Source organism: Triticum aestivum, chromosome 2B, assembly GCF_018294505.1.
Source record: "Triticum aestivum cultivar Chinese Spring chromosome 2B, IWGSC CS RefSeq v2.1, whole genome shotgun sequence".
NCBI classification, from domain to species: domain Eukaryota; kingdom Viridiplantae; phylum Streptophyta; class Magnoliopsida; order Poales; family Poaceae; genus Triticum; species Triticum aestivum.
In genome coordinates this window covers 27,133,485-27,149,602 of record NC_057798.1, presented here as the reverse complement: position 1 = coordinate 27,149,602, position 16,118 = coordinate 27,133,485, and the positions used below count along the sequence as shown (strand labels likewise).

Here is a 16,118-nt window from a genome sequence, read left to right as displayed (position 1 = left end):
GTGGCTGCTATGGGTTTCTAGTAAGAATGTTTCTTACCTACGCAAAAACCACAACGTGATATGCCAATTGCTATTTACCCTTCATAAGGACCCTTTTCATCGAATCCGATCCGACTAAAGTGGGAGAGACTGGCACCCGCTAGCCAGCTTATGCAACAAGTGCATGTCAGTCGGTGGAACCTGTCTCACGTAAGCGTACGTGTAAGGTCGGTCCGGGCCGCTTCATCCCACAATACCGTCGAAACAAGATTGGACTAGTAGCGGTAAGCATATTGAACAAAATCAACGCCCACAACTACTTTGTGTTCTACTCATGCATAGAATCTACGCAATAGACCTAGCTCATGATGCCACTGTTGGGGAACGCAGCAGAAATTCAAAATTTTCCTACGAGTCACCAAGATCTTTCTATGGAGAGACTAGCAACGAGGGGAAGGGGAGTGCATCTACATACCCTTGCAGATCGCTAAGCGAAAGCGTTCAAGAGAACGGGGTTGAAGGAGTCGTACTCGTCGTGATCCAAATCACCGGATATCCTAGTGCCGAACGGACGGTACCTCCGCGTTCAACACACGTGCAGCCCGGTGACGTCTCCCATGCCTTGATCCAGCAAGGAGAGAGGGAGAGGTTGGGGAAGACTCCGTCCAGCAACAGCACAATGGTGTGGTGGTGGTGGAGGAGCGTGGCAATCCTGCAGGGCTTCGCCAAGCACCGCGGGAGAGGAGGAGGACTTGGGAGAGGGGAAGGGCTGCGCCAGAACTTGGGTGCGGCTGCCCTCCCCACCCCCCACATATATATAGGGGCAAGGGAGAGGGGGCCGTCCCCCTTAGATCCAATCTGAGGAGGGGGCGGCGGCCAGGGCGGTTGCCTTACCCCCCAAGGCAAAGGGGGGCGCCCCCTTTTAGGGTTCCCCCAAACCCTAGGCGCCTTGGGCCCTGGTGGGGGGCGCACCAGCCCACCCGGGGCTGGTACCCTCCCACACTTGGCCCACTCTGCCCTCTGGGGCCGGTGGGCCCACTTGGTAGACCCCCGGGACCCTCCCGGTGGTCCTGGTACGTTACCGATAGCACCCGAAACTTTTTCGGTGACCAAAACAGGACTTCCCATATATAAATCTTTACCTCCGGATCATTCCGGAACTCCTCGTGACGTCCGGGATCTCATCCGGGACTCCGAACAACATTCGGTAACCATGTATATATATTCCCTATAACCCTAGCATCATCGAACCTTAAGTGTGTAGACCCTATGGGTTCGGGAACCATGCAGACATGACCGAGACGTTCTCCGGTCAATAACCAACAGCTGGATCTGGATACCCATATTGGATCCCACATGTTCCACGATGATCTCATCGGATGAACCACGATGTCGAGGATTCAATAAATCCCGTATACAATTCCCTTTGTCTAGCGGTATGTTACTTGCCCGAGATTCGATCGTCGGTATCCCGATACCTTGTTCAATCTCGTTATCGGCAAGTCTCTTTACTCGTTCCATAACACATCATCCCGTGATCAACCCCTTGGTCACATTGTGCACATTATGATGATGTCCTACCGAGTGGGCCCAGAGATACCTCTCCGTCACACGGAGTGACAAATCCCAGTCTCGATTCGTGCCAACCCAACAGACACTTTCAGAGATACCCGTAGTGCACCTTTATAGCCACCCAGTTACGTTGTGACGTTTGGTACACCCAAAGCATTCCTACGGTATCCGGGAGTTGCACAATCTCATGGTCTAAGGAAATGATACTTGACATTAGAAAAGCTTTAGCATACGAACTACACGATCTTTGTGCTAGGCTTAGGATTGGGTCTTGTCCATCACATCATTCTCCTAATGATGTGATCCTGTTATCAACGACATCCAATGTCCATGGTCAGGAAATCGTAACCATCTATTGATCAACGAGCTAGTCAACTAGAGGCTTACTAGGGACATGGTGTTGTCTATGTACCCACACATGTATCTGAGTTTCCTATCAATACAATTATAGCATGGATAATAAACGATTATCATGAACAAGGAAATATAATAATAATAACTAATTTATTATTGCCTCTAGGGCATATTTCCAACACCAAAACCCTCCCCCGACCCCGCGCATCCATCCTCCCCAATCTCACTCCTTCCTTCTTTCTCTCTTGCCTTCGCCGCCGCTCCACCACCCTGGCCAAAATGCCACACCCCTGCCAAAACTTTATGCCTCCATCGCCTCCAGCGTTCCAGGCAGGCTCCACGGCGCTTCTCCCCCATCGTTGTTCAAACCCTCTCCTCCGACCACCACGCCAGATATCATCCGCTACTTCTATACTCACCATGCCCGGCAACAGTTTGATGAATTGTCGAAGCTATAAAAGTTGTGCCCTATTCTTTCAAGCAATGGATTCCGATTCGGAGTACATATATAAGCACTATGTTGAGTCGTCCGATGGCTTGTCCGGCGAGGAGGACTACACGTATGAGATGGTGATGATGCAGTCGGTCCTTGAAGACGCGGAGCGTGCGGAGGAGTGATACATCTCCGTCGTATATACTTTTCCTAACGCTTTTCCTCTTGTTTTGGACTCTAATTGCATGATTTGAATGAAACTAACCCAGACTGACGATATTCTCAGTAAAACTACCATGGTGTTGTTTTTGTGCAGAAATAAAAGTTCTCAGAACGGAATGAAACTTTGTGAACGTTCTGCTAGCTGAGTTGAAAAACGAGTAACTCGTGTAGCTGGTGGTACTGTGGAAGGTGTTGCAACAACTAGGGCTGTCACTGCTTGTCTGGTGGCAGCTATTAGTTTCTGTTTGGCTTGTTTTGTAGCTCGTGTAGCATGGGATACCGCGTTTGTACAATTTTTCGCTGAACTTTGACCTTCTATTGCACCATTACCAGCAGAATCTGCATAATTATTCTACTTTCGTTTCCGTGTGTCCTTAGTACTAACACCATCCCCTGTCATTTTGTGTTCCTTCCTCTTTCTCTGTGCCATGTTAAGTCAAGCCGACAAGAAAAAGGAATAAAACTTTAGTTCTTCGGAACAAATTGATGCGTGATACAGACGAACTAAACTTTGATGTTAGACAACCACATGATAGGAGGATGTAATATGTACGAAAAACAGGACGACATGAGATAATCAGAACTATGATGTGTAACCTAAGCAGAATGCATTTCAATAAATTAGAAGCAATGCAATGGAAGGTAGACACCATATGAAAGATGCTACAAATACCGCTCTGTCAAGTTAACAGTGTCTCGTCATAACTGGCGTTTAAACAAATGTGAATCAGTACAAGAAATAAATCATATGCAAGATGCAAACAACAACACACTACCAAGTTAAAGCTCTCTCATCATTAGTGCCATTGCATATTCACAGCATTGCATATTCAGAGCTTATGATGTGTAAACTAAGCAGAAGACATTTCAACAAATTAGAAGCAATGAAAGCTAGACACCATATGTAAGGCAAAGGTTTGCCCTTGATATGTTTTCTATTTTACCGGTCTCATGGTTGTAGTTGGGAGACCGGGTTATAGGATCGATTGCCGTACTATCAAGGGGGGCATCATGATGAGTAGCTTGATCGTATCATTCGTAGAGAGCTCGAACCATTGCATCATTGCATCATCTTTATTGGTTCTTGTTTGTCTTTTCTCCTTGTTAGATTTGGAGCTTATGGTCATCTTGATGACAAGCTCGAGTTCATCGGAAACGGAGTTCACGTGCATCTTCTATGATGTTTTTGATGTTGGAGGTTATGCCGGTTCTTCTCTGTTGGAGGATTGTCTCTTCTATATCTTGGCATACCTCCCCTGCCTCTTCGCTGTTGGATGCTACTCGTCGTCATCTATCCAACAAGCTTGAGTTTGCTCAATTTAGAGTTCATTTGCAGAAGTTGTGGCAGTTCTGGTTTTTCTGGAGCATCTGTTTTGCTTGGAAGTGGCATAAGGAAGGCGCCAGCGGTAGTACCGCGGCCCGGGGCAGCAGTACCGCTGTTTCACAGCAGTAGTATCGCCCACGACCACAGGCGGTAGTACAACTCCGATTCCGCGCTAGTACCGCCTCGACTCGAGACCTGCGTGTCTCCTGTTGGGTTCAGCGGCAGTAGCAGCGGCAGTATGAGCGGTAGTACCGCTTGTAAGCGGTAGTACCGCTTGTAAGCTACTAGTGCCGCTCAACGGCCCTCCTCTTTGTTCCTTCTCCCTTAGGCGATGTGCGAGGTCCCAACGGTACTCCGAGCAGCAATACCGCTGCGGCCAACGGTGGTACCACTCCCTAGAGCGGTAGTACCGTTCGCTGCAGGCTGAGAATGGGGATAACGGTTGGATTTTTTCCCCTCCTATAAAAGGGGGTCTTCTTCCCCATTGAGCCTTATCCTTTGAGCTCGCGTTCTTCCCCCATTGTTGACCTTCTTCGAGCTTGCTTTCACTCAATCCCTCCATGGATTCTTGCTAGTTTGGGGGAGAAAAGAGAGAGGAGATCTAGATCTACGTTTCCACCAATCACTTTCTCCTCTATGTGAGGGGAACCCTTTGGATCTAGATCTTGGAGTTCTTTGTGTTCTCTTCTTCGTTCTTCCTCTCATTTGGGAGAGAAGGACTTGGGCACTCCGTGTGCCCTTGCCATTGCATTTGGTGCATCGGTTTGTGTTCTCCACGGTTATACGTGGAAGTTTCTAGTTGAGAAGCTTATTACTCTTGGGTGCTTGGTATCCTTGAGCTAGCAACATCTTATCGGGTGAGGCTCAGGCCGACGAAGGCCACACACAACCGTCAAGGATATGAAGTTGCGAAGAGTTGGAGGTAGTGCAGAGGCTTGGCCGCTTGGGGGTGGAAGGAAGAGTCTGACTCGGTCTCAAAATTGGTTGACCAGCTCAAAACCGTTACCAGGGTTGTCTTTTGAAACTTTTTGGTAAGTTGAGGGTGCAATTCGACCGGTTTCGAAGATAAGGGTTGTAAATCAAGCCTGGTTTGTTCATGGTTGAAAAGTGGATTTTTCTCTTATTTATATCGCCCAACCCATGGCCTCACAACAAACACGGTTGAGCGCAAAATAACAGTTTGGCTACTCTGCTCCGGTGACCGGCGCGTGTGCGTGCATGCGTTCGCGTGTGTTACGTTGGCGCGTGAGTGTGCCTCGTAGTCCATCCCATAGGATCAGGTTGTTGGAGTTGGTTGCAAAGCAGCCGGGGCGATCCGAGCATGCGTTTGAGCGCGTCCTGTGCGCGGCCGGTGTGGCATCATGCGGATCGTGCGCGCAGCCGGGCGAGACGGGCACTAGCGGCGTGCGTGCGTGCGCCTGTGCCCTCTCCTTCTTTCACGAGTACCCGGCTTCCTCGCAACACAAAAATGGAAGGCGGCGCAGTCCAGATCGTATCTCGGCGCACGGTCAAGCCAGATTACCAAACGAGCACCCGGCCGCCGGAGCCCGAGACCGTCCACCTGACGCCGTGGGACCTGCGGCGGATCACGGTGGACTACATCCAGAAGGGGGTCGTCCTGCCCAAGCCTCCGCCCGGCGCGCACGCCGTCGAACACCTCGCGTCGTCCTTCGCGCGCGCCGTGGGCCGCTTCTACCCCCTCGCCGGCCGCTTCACCGTCGCGCCGGGGGCCACCGACGACGACGGGGCGCCGTCACCTCGGCCGAGCTTGACGATCTCGCTCCGCTGCGGCGACGAAGGCGCCGACTTCGTCCACGCCGTGGCGCCCGGGGTGGCTGTCGCCGACATCGCCGGCCCGCTTCACGTCATCCCACGGGTGGTGTGGTCCTTCTTCCCTCTCAGCGGGATGCTCGGCGCCGACGCCGTCGTCGACCCCGGCCGGCCGGTCCTGGCCGCGCAGGTCACGGAGCTCGCCGATGGCCTCGTGGTCGCCATGTCGCTGAACCACGGCGCCGCCGACGGGACCACGTTCTGGGACCTGTTCAACGCATGGTCGGATATCAGCCGGAGCCGCGCCGCCGCCAACGGAGACATCTCCACGGTGGCCCCACCTCCTAAGAGATGGTTCCTCGACGGCTGCACCGTGCCGATCCCTCTCCCCTTTGCCAGGGTGGAGGACATCGCCAGGCGGTTCGAGTACCCGCCGGTGCAGGAATGCTCGCTCCGTTTCTCGTCGGAGAGCGTGAAGAAGCTGAAGGCAAAAGCGAACGCCGAGATGGCCACCGGCACAGCCACCATCTCCTCCTTGCAAGCCGTGCTTGCACAGCTATGGCGAGCAATGTGCCGGCCCGTGGGCTCGCGCCGGACCAGGAGACGTCGTGCGCGCTTCCCGTCGGATGCCGGACACGCGTGAAGGGCATGCCGCAGGGTTACCTAGGCAACGCGGTGGCGGGCGCCGTCGGCAGGGCCTCCGTCGGCGAGATCCTGGGCGACGGCCGGCTGGGATGGGCGGCGTGGCTTCTGAACCGGGCCGTGGCTGCGGTCGACGAGGCGAGCGTGAGGGACGAGCTCGCGGCGTGGCCAGGAAACCCCAGCTTCAAGTACGCTGCCGAGTTCGGTGGGGATCCTCCTGCGGCGATGGTGGCCACCGGCTCGCCGCGGTTCGACGTGTACGGCAACGACTTCGGGTGGGGCAGACCGGTGGCCGTCCGGAGCGGCGCCGGGAACAAGCTGGACGGGATGGTCACGGTCTACGAGGGCGGCGGAGGGACAGGGAGCATGGAGCTGGAGGTGTGCCTCGCCCCTGATGCGCTCGCCAGGCTCGTCGCCGACGAAGAGCTGATGGCCGCGGTGGTAGGAGGGCCGACGTACTGATCCGCGATGGTAGGTGCATGGTGCACCAATGCGTCGAAGGAGTTTGCCATTCAGAATTTCAGATATACAATGGAAGTCTACTGTATTATTTTTCCTAAAAAAGAGTGTATTGAAAGTGGATAATATGTTTCAAAATTTCTGATCATGTCTACGTCCAGATTCCTCCAGCTATAGATGTTACTAGCACATATATGCCCGTTGCAACAAAGAAAACAAATATGATGTGTTTTCGAATTTAGTGAACCAAATATGTGAAAAACATCTTATCATATTTTTTTCCCTGTGTAGCACAAATGCCCCTGTGTTGTAATGAAAGACAAAATACCCCAATTCACTAACCCAATGGCTCAAGACCCCCTCCTCCATTACCCATCACCAGGCATGATGACATCAACAAACTCCATGAAATCCTCCATACTCCCACACGAGAAACAGCATAAATATTAGGAGCATTTACAAAGACTGTCAATCTCTAGCTAATATAATGGAAAAAACTGCAGAGTTTGTGTCACACGCAGCAGAAACTCCAAGTCTGACTGCTTCTACTTTGGTGACGGGCGCTAATGGGTCGACCAAATGAATAAAAGCAAATTTTTTGTTTTCTTCTCAGAAAAATATAGCACATGACCAATAAAAATGAACAATTTTTTTATTATGATTTAGACATATTTTTGTGTGTGTTATACGTAATATTTTGCTCTTGAGTTAAACAGTTGTGACACGCCAAATATTAGTATCACAGTATCGTATCTTAGTTGTTGACGTCAACAATTTGGATATAAAGTAGTTCATGAGCGAACCAACTTGTGGTTTGATGGTTAGGAGAACGGTGATATCCCAAGCCCCTCAGGGTTCTAATCTTGGTGCTCGCACTATCCTGAATTTATTTCAGGACATCCGGTGATGGTGCGTTCAGTCGGAGGAGACATTTCTGTTGACTACGAGATGATTGAAGTGACTTCGTCAATCCCAAAATAATGTGTCGGACCAGTCTCTCAAATGTGCTCATAGGAGTAGATTATGCATGTGTGTGTTCATAGAAAGTGCACGCTGCGTATATATGAGCTACTGCTTATGTACTGTGTTCCCAAAAAAATAGATTCACCCGTGGCATGTGCACCTAAACAAAACACCTAGCAATTGAGCTACAAAAGAAGCCGTTCAACAAATTTAGACACAGAGAAGAAATTTCATCGGTTACTGATAAGCCTATTGTTCTTCAATAAACTTATATTCTACCATGTAAAAAAGATGATATTTTTGGGGCATAATTACCAATTGTCTCGCTATATGAGACAAAGTAACTATTGGTGTATGTTCATTTAAAATGGTATTAATTTTTTTCTTTTCGAATATCCTATTGTTCTTCAACAACTTATATTCTACTTAGATTATAATCGCATTATAATTTACTTTAACTTTAATATTATGTTCTGTTTTACTAGTTATAATTTTATGTTTAAACCCTATAACTTTAATTTTAAATAAAGGTAATATATTTAATACTTTATTTCTTGCTTATATTTTGTAATTCACATAGATATTAAGTTATATTCTTTGTCCATCAAATCAATAAAATATATGTAATATTATTATTTGGAATTCTAATGCACGGATGTGTCTGCTCATGCCTTCCAACACGATGGTTGTGTACACTGTCTGATCTGTGAGACTGGCCGCTCATGTCATGATGATCCGGTTGCATGCTACTATCATGTCTGCCATGGTGATATTGTGTAGGGGCATCTCCAAAGCGAACCTTCAAAACTCTACTATATGTCTAGACCATACTGTCCAGATCACTTTTATCATCCAATTATAACCTTTATACGTCCGCTTAGTACTCCGGACATATAGATTTCGGTTTCCAAGAGACAAATGTGGCGGGCTTTGCCAGAGTCCGGACATGCACTTGACCGATCATATGCATGGTCCTTCTCCTTTCTCTCTCCTACTAACCGCACATGCATGGTCCTCCTCTCCTCTCTCTACTCCCAACCGAACACTAAATCACAAATATCACATCACATGCATGGCGTCCATCTACGTTTTCTCTTCCCAATCGGATACTTTATAATTAGTGTTGGATGGCTCCCTCCCGCATCATCTCTGCGGACCACGTCCGAACATAAAAATGGACATACATTAAAGACATTTACGGGTCAGCTTTGAAGTGCCCTAAGTCACACGTTAGTGCATCCCAACACTGTGAGGCATATGACAGTAGTAGCAGCGCCAAGATTGGCCCATGACCTTGGCCAGCAAAGGTACAATGCAGCAACAGTGACAAATAGCGTTTACATCTACAATAAAGGAAGCAGCAGATAATTGCCCCTGTGCCAGTCGCCGCCATTGTATGACAGGAACCACGAAGGACATTTATATTACTAGTAAAAGGGCTTGTGCGTTGCAATGGGAGAAAAAAAAACCATAGTCCCTAAGGCCATGACAACATTTTGCCACCTCACCTATAACATTTTGTCGAACATTTTTTTCAATTTCATTAACACTTTTTAATACACAAAATTTTTAAAAAATCATGAACATTTTATTGATATCCCAAATATTTTTTAAAAATTGCGAACTTTTTTGAATAAGCGGACATTTTAAGAAAATTACGAACATTTTAAGAATCCACAAACATTTTATGATTTATTGAACATTTTATTTGAAAATTCTCTTTTTTTATTTTTGGAACTCTTTAAGTACCAAATTATTTAAAGGATAAAAAACAAAAAGATAAAATAAAAAATGAAAATAAAAAAATGAAATTTAAAAACAGGCCGCCCACACATAGGTCGACCGAAACGGGCATGTTGAGTCTTCTTCCAGCGCGCAAAGTGGAGTATAGGAGGTCCCTACTCCGTGGGCCGGCCCAGGCGGGGATTCCCCTGTGTGGAGTTTTTTTTTTGTCACTTATTGATGGCATCGGTGGGTAATATTTTGTAATTTTGAGGGCAATTTAGGTGACGTACTACTAAAAGCATTAATGACTTTATTATTATGTATATATTTATTACATTGAAGACACACATGGATGTCTTAAAATAAATATAGAAGGATGCAAGCACCAATATTAAGTTTAGGAGTTGGACCCTGGTGAGCTGGGATATCACTATCTTTCCAACCATTGAACCACGGATTGGTTCGCGTGTACTATGTTGAAGATTGAGCCGAGGTGTAGTACATGTAGTAGATTGGTTTCTCATTACCACGGATTTCAAAAAAATGTCTCGTTTGTATGCTCATTGTACGGTGTGGTTATTCGCAAAAAGAGACAAAAAATAAAAGAACGATGAGAAGATCTTAACTTGCTCGTGCTCCCCAAATATATATATACCGCACGGCGCACGCCCCAAGCCACACGGCACGATCTAGCGCAATCAAAATGAAAGTTGGCCGCCTCGGGGGCCTGAGACCGTGCACCTGACGCCATGGGACCTGCAGTGGATCACCGTGAACTACATCCAGGAGGGGTCGTCCTGCCTAAGCCCCCGTCCGCCGTGCACGTTGTCGAACACCTTAGCGTCATCCTTCGTGCGCGCCATGGGACAGAAAGCTCTTTTTACCGGTGCAGGAAGCTACCGGCGAACCATCCACCATTTACATGCTTTACGATATGTGTTTAAGTAGGACCCATTCATATGTATAACCATGTATTATGATAGTTAATCTTTTGTATATAGTCAAATCAATGTCAGATTAATAGGGCCCATGTCAGGAGAAGCAGTACTTTTTGCAGTGGGATATACGCATGCATGCAACATCTTTCCTCTCTCTCAAACAAACTCATGCATTTTATTTTTGTTTACATTTTAGATGGCCAATATTTTTTACAGCATTGTCCTAGTATTGAAAATTTTCATATATTCAAATTCGTGAACATAAGATCCTTAGAATGAGATCAATCTTGAGTATATTTAAACTAGTTTAATTTTTACTATTTCAATCATATCAAAATAATAATTTCACTCATTTCAAATTACAATTTTCAAAATGATTGAAATCAGTTATTGAAATGATTGAAACCACTTTCCAGAATATAGTTTTCTTTATGAGTTTCATATTCCAGCTTGCGAAACTGTTTCTTCAATGGAGTAACTGTGATGTGTTTTCTGAAACTAGTGAAATCTATCTTTTGTAATGACTGTAATCAATTTTTTGAAACAAGTGGAATATAGTATTTCAATTGAGCGACTGTAACGTGTTTACAGAAATGAGTGAAATGAGTGTAATGCGTTTTTTGAAATACTTATTTTGGAAACTAGTGAAATGAGTGTAATACGTTTTCTGAAAATGAGTGTACTGTGTTTTCTGAAACCAGTGAAATGAGTGAAATCTATATTTTGTAAATGATGCAGTGTGTTTCTGAAATGAGTGAAATAAGTTATTTCAATAAAAGTGAAATAAAACCAATTTTTGCCGTGAAACTATTTTTTCGGTGTTTGAAACTAATATTTTTATGAGCGGAATACATTTCAATATATTACATAAATTCGCAGTGAGATTAGTATTGCAAATGAGAGTAATGTGTTTCCTGAAATGTGTGAAAGCTATTTTTTTTAATGAGTGAAATGGTTTTTTAACCGATATTTTTTTAAACGAGTAAAATTTGTGAATTGAAATGAGTGAAATAGTTTATTGAAATGAATGAAATAGTTTTCTGAAACAAGAAATATAGTATTTCAGTTGAGTGAGTGTAATATATTTTTCTGAAATTAGTTTCTTGAAACGAGTGAAACGTAGTTTTAAAATCTATATATTTTTATGAGTGAAATCAGTTCTCTATGGGTGAATCTAATGTGTTTTGTAAATGAGTGGAATATGTATTCTGAAATTAGTAAAATAGTTTGTTTGGAGTGAGTAAAATATGTCTAATGAAATGAGTGAAATAGTTTTTTGAATGAGTTTTCTGAAACTCGTGTGAAACATACTCAAGTTTGGTCTTGTTTTACAGATTTTAGCGTCAAGAATTCAAATATATAAAATATTTCACAAATAGAAATATGGTTCATAAGTTATTAGCCATTCGAAATGTGACCATGAAATAAAATACAACTAGTTTGTTTTGGGGAGAGAGAACACGTTAGAATGCATGCAGCGATCCACACCCACTCTCACTTGCAAAAAGCTGCACACCAATGGGTTCCACTTGTGTATTTCAGTGGTATAATAATCTACATGTTTTATACTTGTTAGACTGCACGAATCTTGATGAAAGATAAAACTAACGGATGGTGGATTGCACACCGGTAAATCCTGGCACCGGTAAAAAAACATTTTGCGCCATGGGCCGCTTCTTCAACAACAATGTCTTCAAAAAATATAAAAACAATTCTCAAGTATCATCCTTGTAAGATCTAACCACTGAAGGCCAAATCATGGGTTTTTACCCTAAAGATCAAGTCTGTTTAAACTCAAACACTGCTTTCAGCAAGGCAAGGACACAAAAATATCAAAATTGCCAGATATAACTAATTAAGGTCCCACCTCGGGTTTTCATCCAAGAGCTTGAGGTCAATACTTGAGAAGCATCACCAAATCAATGTCAAAATGTGACGACCCCAACGACTACATGCGCAACACAATCTTGACGTGAGATGCGATGGAAGTGAAGACCAAGCTCAAACAAGCATGCAACCGAGTGGCGACAGGAGGAGCCAGTTTGCCACCAAGAACTGCGAGCAATGAAGGTCACCATCGTACATCGTGACGGTGACTGAGGGAGGAATGTCACCGGCCACCAAAATCTCAATTCAGAGCGCTACGACAATCACACACCGTTCTCATGGTCCGCAGTTCTCATCCGTGGCGGTAGAACCAGTCGGCAAAACATACTTATCGGCTTGTCGCTGCCTTTGGTCTATGTATCCTAGCATGATTGGCCGGGTCTTAAACTTAAGACCTCGTGAGCCCGAAGTATTTCGGCACGCTTATCTATGCATCTTGTATATTGTGCCGAGTGTTTTGCAATCTCTGAACATCTAAAAGGGCATATGAATCTTCTAGTAGAAAAACAGGTATCGTGCACTTCACTCGCTTGGCATTTCGTCACGTCTCTTCCTTCCTTTCTCAGTTCCCCGCAGCCGCTTCGCTCGCTTGCCTTCTCTCGCCGTCTCCGCCTCCTCCTCCAGTCCTCCGTCCCACCCCTCGACGATTCCTCGGCGATGGGCGGCGCGGCGGCGGCGACGGGCGCCGCCAGGTGGATCCAGCGGCTGAGCGCGGCCAGGATCTCGACGGAGGCGCTGGAGCGGGGCCAGAGCCGCGTCATCGACGCCTCCCTCACCCTCATCCGCGAGCGCGCCAAGCTCAAGGTCCCCCTTCCCTCTCCTCTTCTTTTCTTCTTCTTTCCCCATCTCCCGAATCACCGGCGCTGGATGGATTTTTTCTGCATATTCCATTCCATTCGGCGCGATTCGGATTGCACGCGTGCCACTGACTGACTTGACTGACTAAATAGAAAAAGTTCCTTTTTTTGGGTGGAGAATCAAGGTCTGTGTCAGTCCGGATCGAATCGACTCGTGTCCTTTCCTTTTTCTTGAATCTTCTTTTATCATTATTTCGCATCAGCTGATGGGAATACAGGTTCTTATATCCTCTCAAAGCACGTGATTAGCACAGTAGTACTACTAATTATCTACTGAAGAGTTACAGCCCCCTTGATACACTGCAATTTGGTCAGCTTACAGTAATGGTTCAGAAATAAACAGGGGAGAACATTTTACAGCAAACAGGGGAGAACACCTGTATCATCTCTTCTGAAATGGGGAAAGGCACACATTCATACAGTAGCAGACCTGATGTCCCACATCACAATTCTGTGAAACACCTGGACTGGACCGAAACAATTTTTATTTCAACATTAAGAAACACCGTCGGCTATCTTTTACTCACTTCGTCCCATAATGTAAGACGTTTTTTGACACCAGTGTCAAAAAACGTCTTACATTATGGGACGGAGGGAGTAATAAACTGTTCTCGGGAGTTGTTTGGTACTCATGTGACGATCGAGTCTTTTGAGGACTAAGCCTAATTGTTTTATTTAGACTATAACTAGGAGTAAGATATGGTCAAAGCTGGTCACATGCACATGGCCTCAGTTAAGCTTTTTCTCAGCTGGAATCTAGCACCTTCATAGTTTACTCTGGTGTTCCTTCTTTGAGGCAGCTGGTCTATTATATAGAACTTCTGTACTAATACCACACCTGAAAAAAGGCAAAGGGAGTTGGGCAAAAGTTATGTTCAAATAGTAACTTCCCCCTGCTTCTTTTAGGAAATGCTTGATTTGTTCAAATTTATCATTAAAACCCTAGGCTTGTTGATGTTTACAACAGTTGTACATTCCTACCACGTGATCTAATAAGTGAAATGGGATAAGTTTGCGGCTAGGTTACGGCTTCATGTTAGAATACAATACACTTATGAGTTATGAGAATTCTACTAGTCCTGAGTCCTGACTTTACTCATGCTTGGATGTAGGGCGAGCTGCTGCGTGCTATGGGCGGTGTCAAAGCTTCTGCAACACTCTTAGGAGTACCCCTTGGGCACAACTCGTCTTTCTTGCAGGGGCCTGCGTTTGCTCCTCCTCGCATAAGGGAGGCCATTTGGTGTGGAAGCACCAACTCTAGCACAGAAGAAGGTAAACTTAATATTATCAACATGCTAGTACCTTGTACGCAAGAGACATTTATCAAAGAAACAGTTATGGAGTTCATGCTATGCAGGCAAGGAATTAAATGATCCAAGGGTGCTAACTGATGTCGGTGATGTCCCCATACAAGAGATTCGTGACTGTGGTGTTGAAGATGACAGATTGATGCATGTAATCAGCGAGTCTGTCAAAACAGTAATGGACGAAGTAAGTATATATAGTGTCCCATCGTGTTTGATTCAGAATTTTTCTTTCAGCATATCCAAACATTTCAGTACTGTATTATAAAACATCAGAATCTGGTGAAGTTTGCTGGGATTTCTTATCTAAGCTGAAGCAGAATAATTTTTGAAGATCTTCACATATTTAACTATGACACGTCGTTGTATAGGATCCTCTTCGGCCGTTGGTCTTAGGAGGCGATCACTCGATATCTTATCCAGTTGTTAGGGCTGTGTCTGAAAAGCTTGGCGGACCTGTTGACATTCTTCATCTTGACGCACATCCAGATATCTATGACTGTTTTGAAGGCAACACTTACTCACACGCTTCTTCATTTGCAAGAATAATGGAAGGAGGTTATGCGAGGCGACTTTTGCAGGTAACTCTGTTTTTTCATGTCTGAGTTCTGAATCCCAAATGAAACATGTTGGTAACTTATTCGTTGCAAAACATTTTATGATGATTTAACATCAATAAGTTGTATCAAGGTTGAAATAATGGTTATAAGGTGTTACAAAGATTTTACCGGCTGGGAGTTTTAGAACTTTTTTGTACTGTCCCTGGACTAACCTTTTGGTGCTCTGCAGTCAGTAGTGTGCAACTCTGCTTCTACCCTGCTTCTGCGTCTTTACCTTGATTTTGATGCATTTCAGGTTGGACTTAGATCAATTACCAAAGAAGGACGTGAGCAAGGGAAGAGATTTGGTGTGGAACAGTATGAGATGCGCACCTTCTCCAGAGATCGGGAGAAGCTTGAGAATCTGGTAACTCACTAACATAAACCACATCATTTCATACATGTCTGTCTTTGTCAGTTATTCATTTTATCACGAGGACAGTTCATATTGATGTGTCCTATGGTTCAGTTCTTCCTATTAATTTCATTTGGTATTATCTACCTCTGTTGGTATTCAAAATTCATCATAGACCATTCTTTGCTCATTTTAATTCAACACAATGTGCAGTAGTAACCTTGTGTTTTTCTTTCCTGTACTCCTTCAGTCGAATACTTTATCACCAAAATGATATGAATTTCTTGAATGATTGTTCTTCACTGCTTTTGGCAGAAACTTGGGGAAGGTGTGAAGGGGGTGTATGTCTCCGTTGACGTGGACTGCCTCGACCCCGCATTCGCTCCTGGCGTGTCTCATATCGAGCCGGGAGGCCTCTCATTTCGCGACGTGCTCAACATCCTCCAGAATCTGCAAGGCGATGTCGTCGCCGGAGATGTGGTGGAGTTCAACCCGCAGCGCGACACGGTCGACGGGATGACGGCTATGGTCGCCGCGAAGCTGGTCCGGGAGCTGAGCGCCAAGATCTCAAAATGAGCAGCGACAGTCAGGACAGAGGCAGCAGCAGAGAGGATTTTCAGGCACAGTGGTCGTTGATCTTAGTTCCTGCCAATCATTCAGTTGTGCCACGTTTTAGTCTGACAATCTTCTATAAATAATAAAATCAGGCTGCAAAACGACTTCGAATTTGGTATG

General features: G+C 45.5%; 1 protein-coding gene and 1 pseudogene across 1 annotated transcript; both read left to right on the top strand.

The window, feature by feature from the left end:
- The first annotated feature begins 5,152 nt into the window (after window positions 1-5,152).
- Window positions 5,153-6,903, top strand: LOC123040106 (uncharacterized acetyltransferase At3g50280-like; annotated as a pseudogene).
- Window positions 6,904-12,769: 5,866 nt separating this feature from the next.
- LOC123043237 (arginase 1, mitochondrial) lies at window positions 12,770-16,116 on the top strand. Its single transcript, XM_044465620.1, has 6 exons — window positions 12,770-13,072; window positions 14,238-14,397; window positions 14,483-14,616; window positions 14,801-15,010; window positions 15,285-15,395; window positions 15,699-16,116. The coding sequence occupies exons 1-6, from the start codon at window positions 12,926-12,928 to the stop codon at window positions 15,957-15,959; spliced, it is 1,023 nt and encodes a 340-aa protein (XP_044321555.1). The 5' UTR covers window positions 12,770-12,925; the 3' UTR covers window positions 15,960-16,116.
- The last annotated feature ends 2 nt before the right edge of the window (window positions 16,117-16,118 follow it).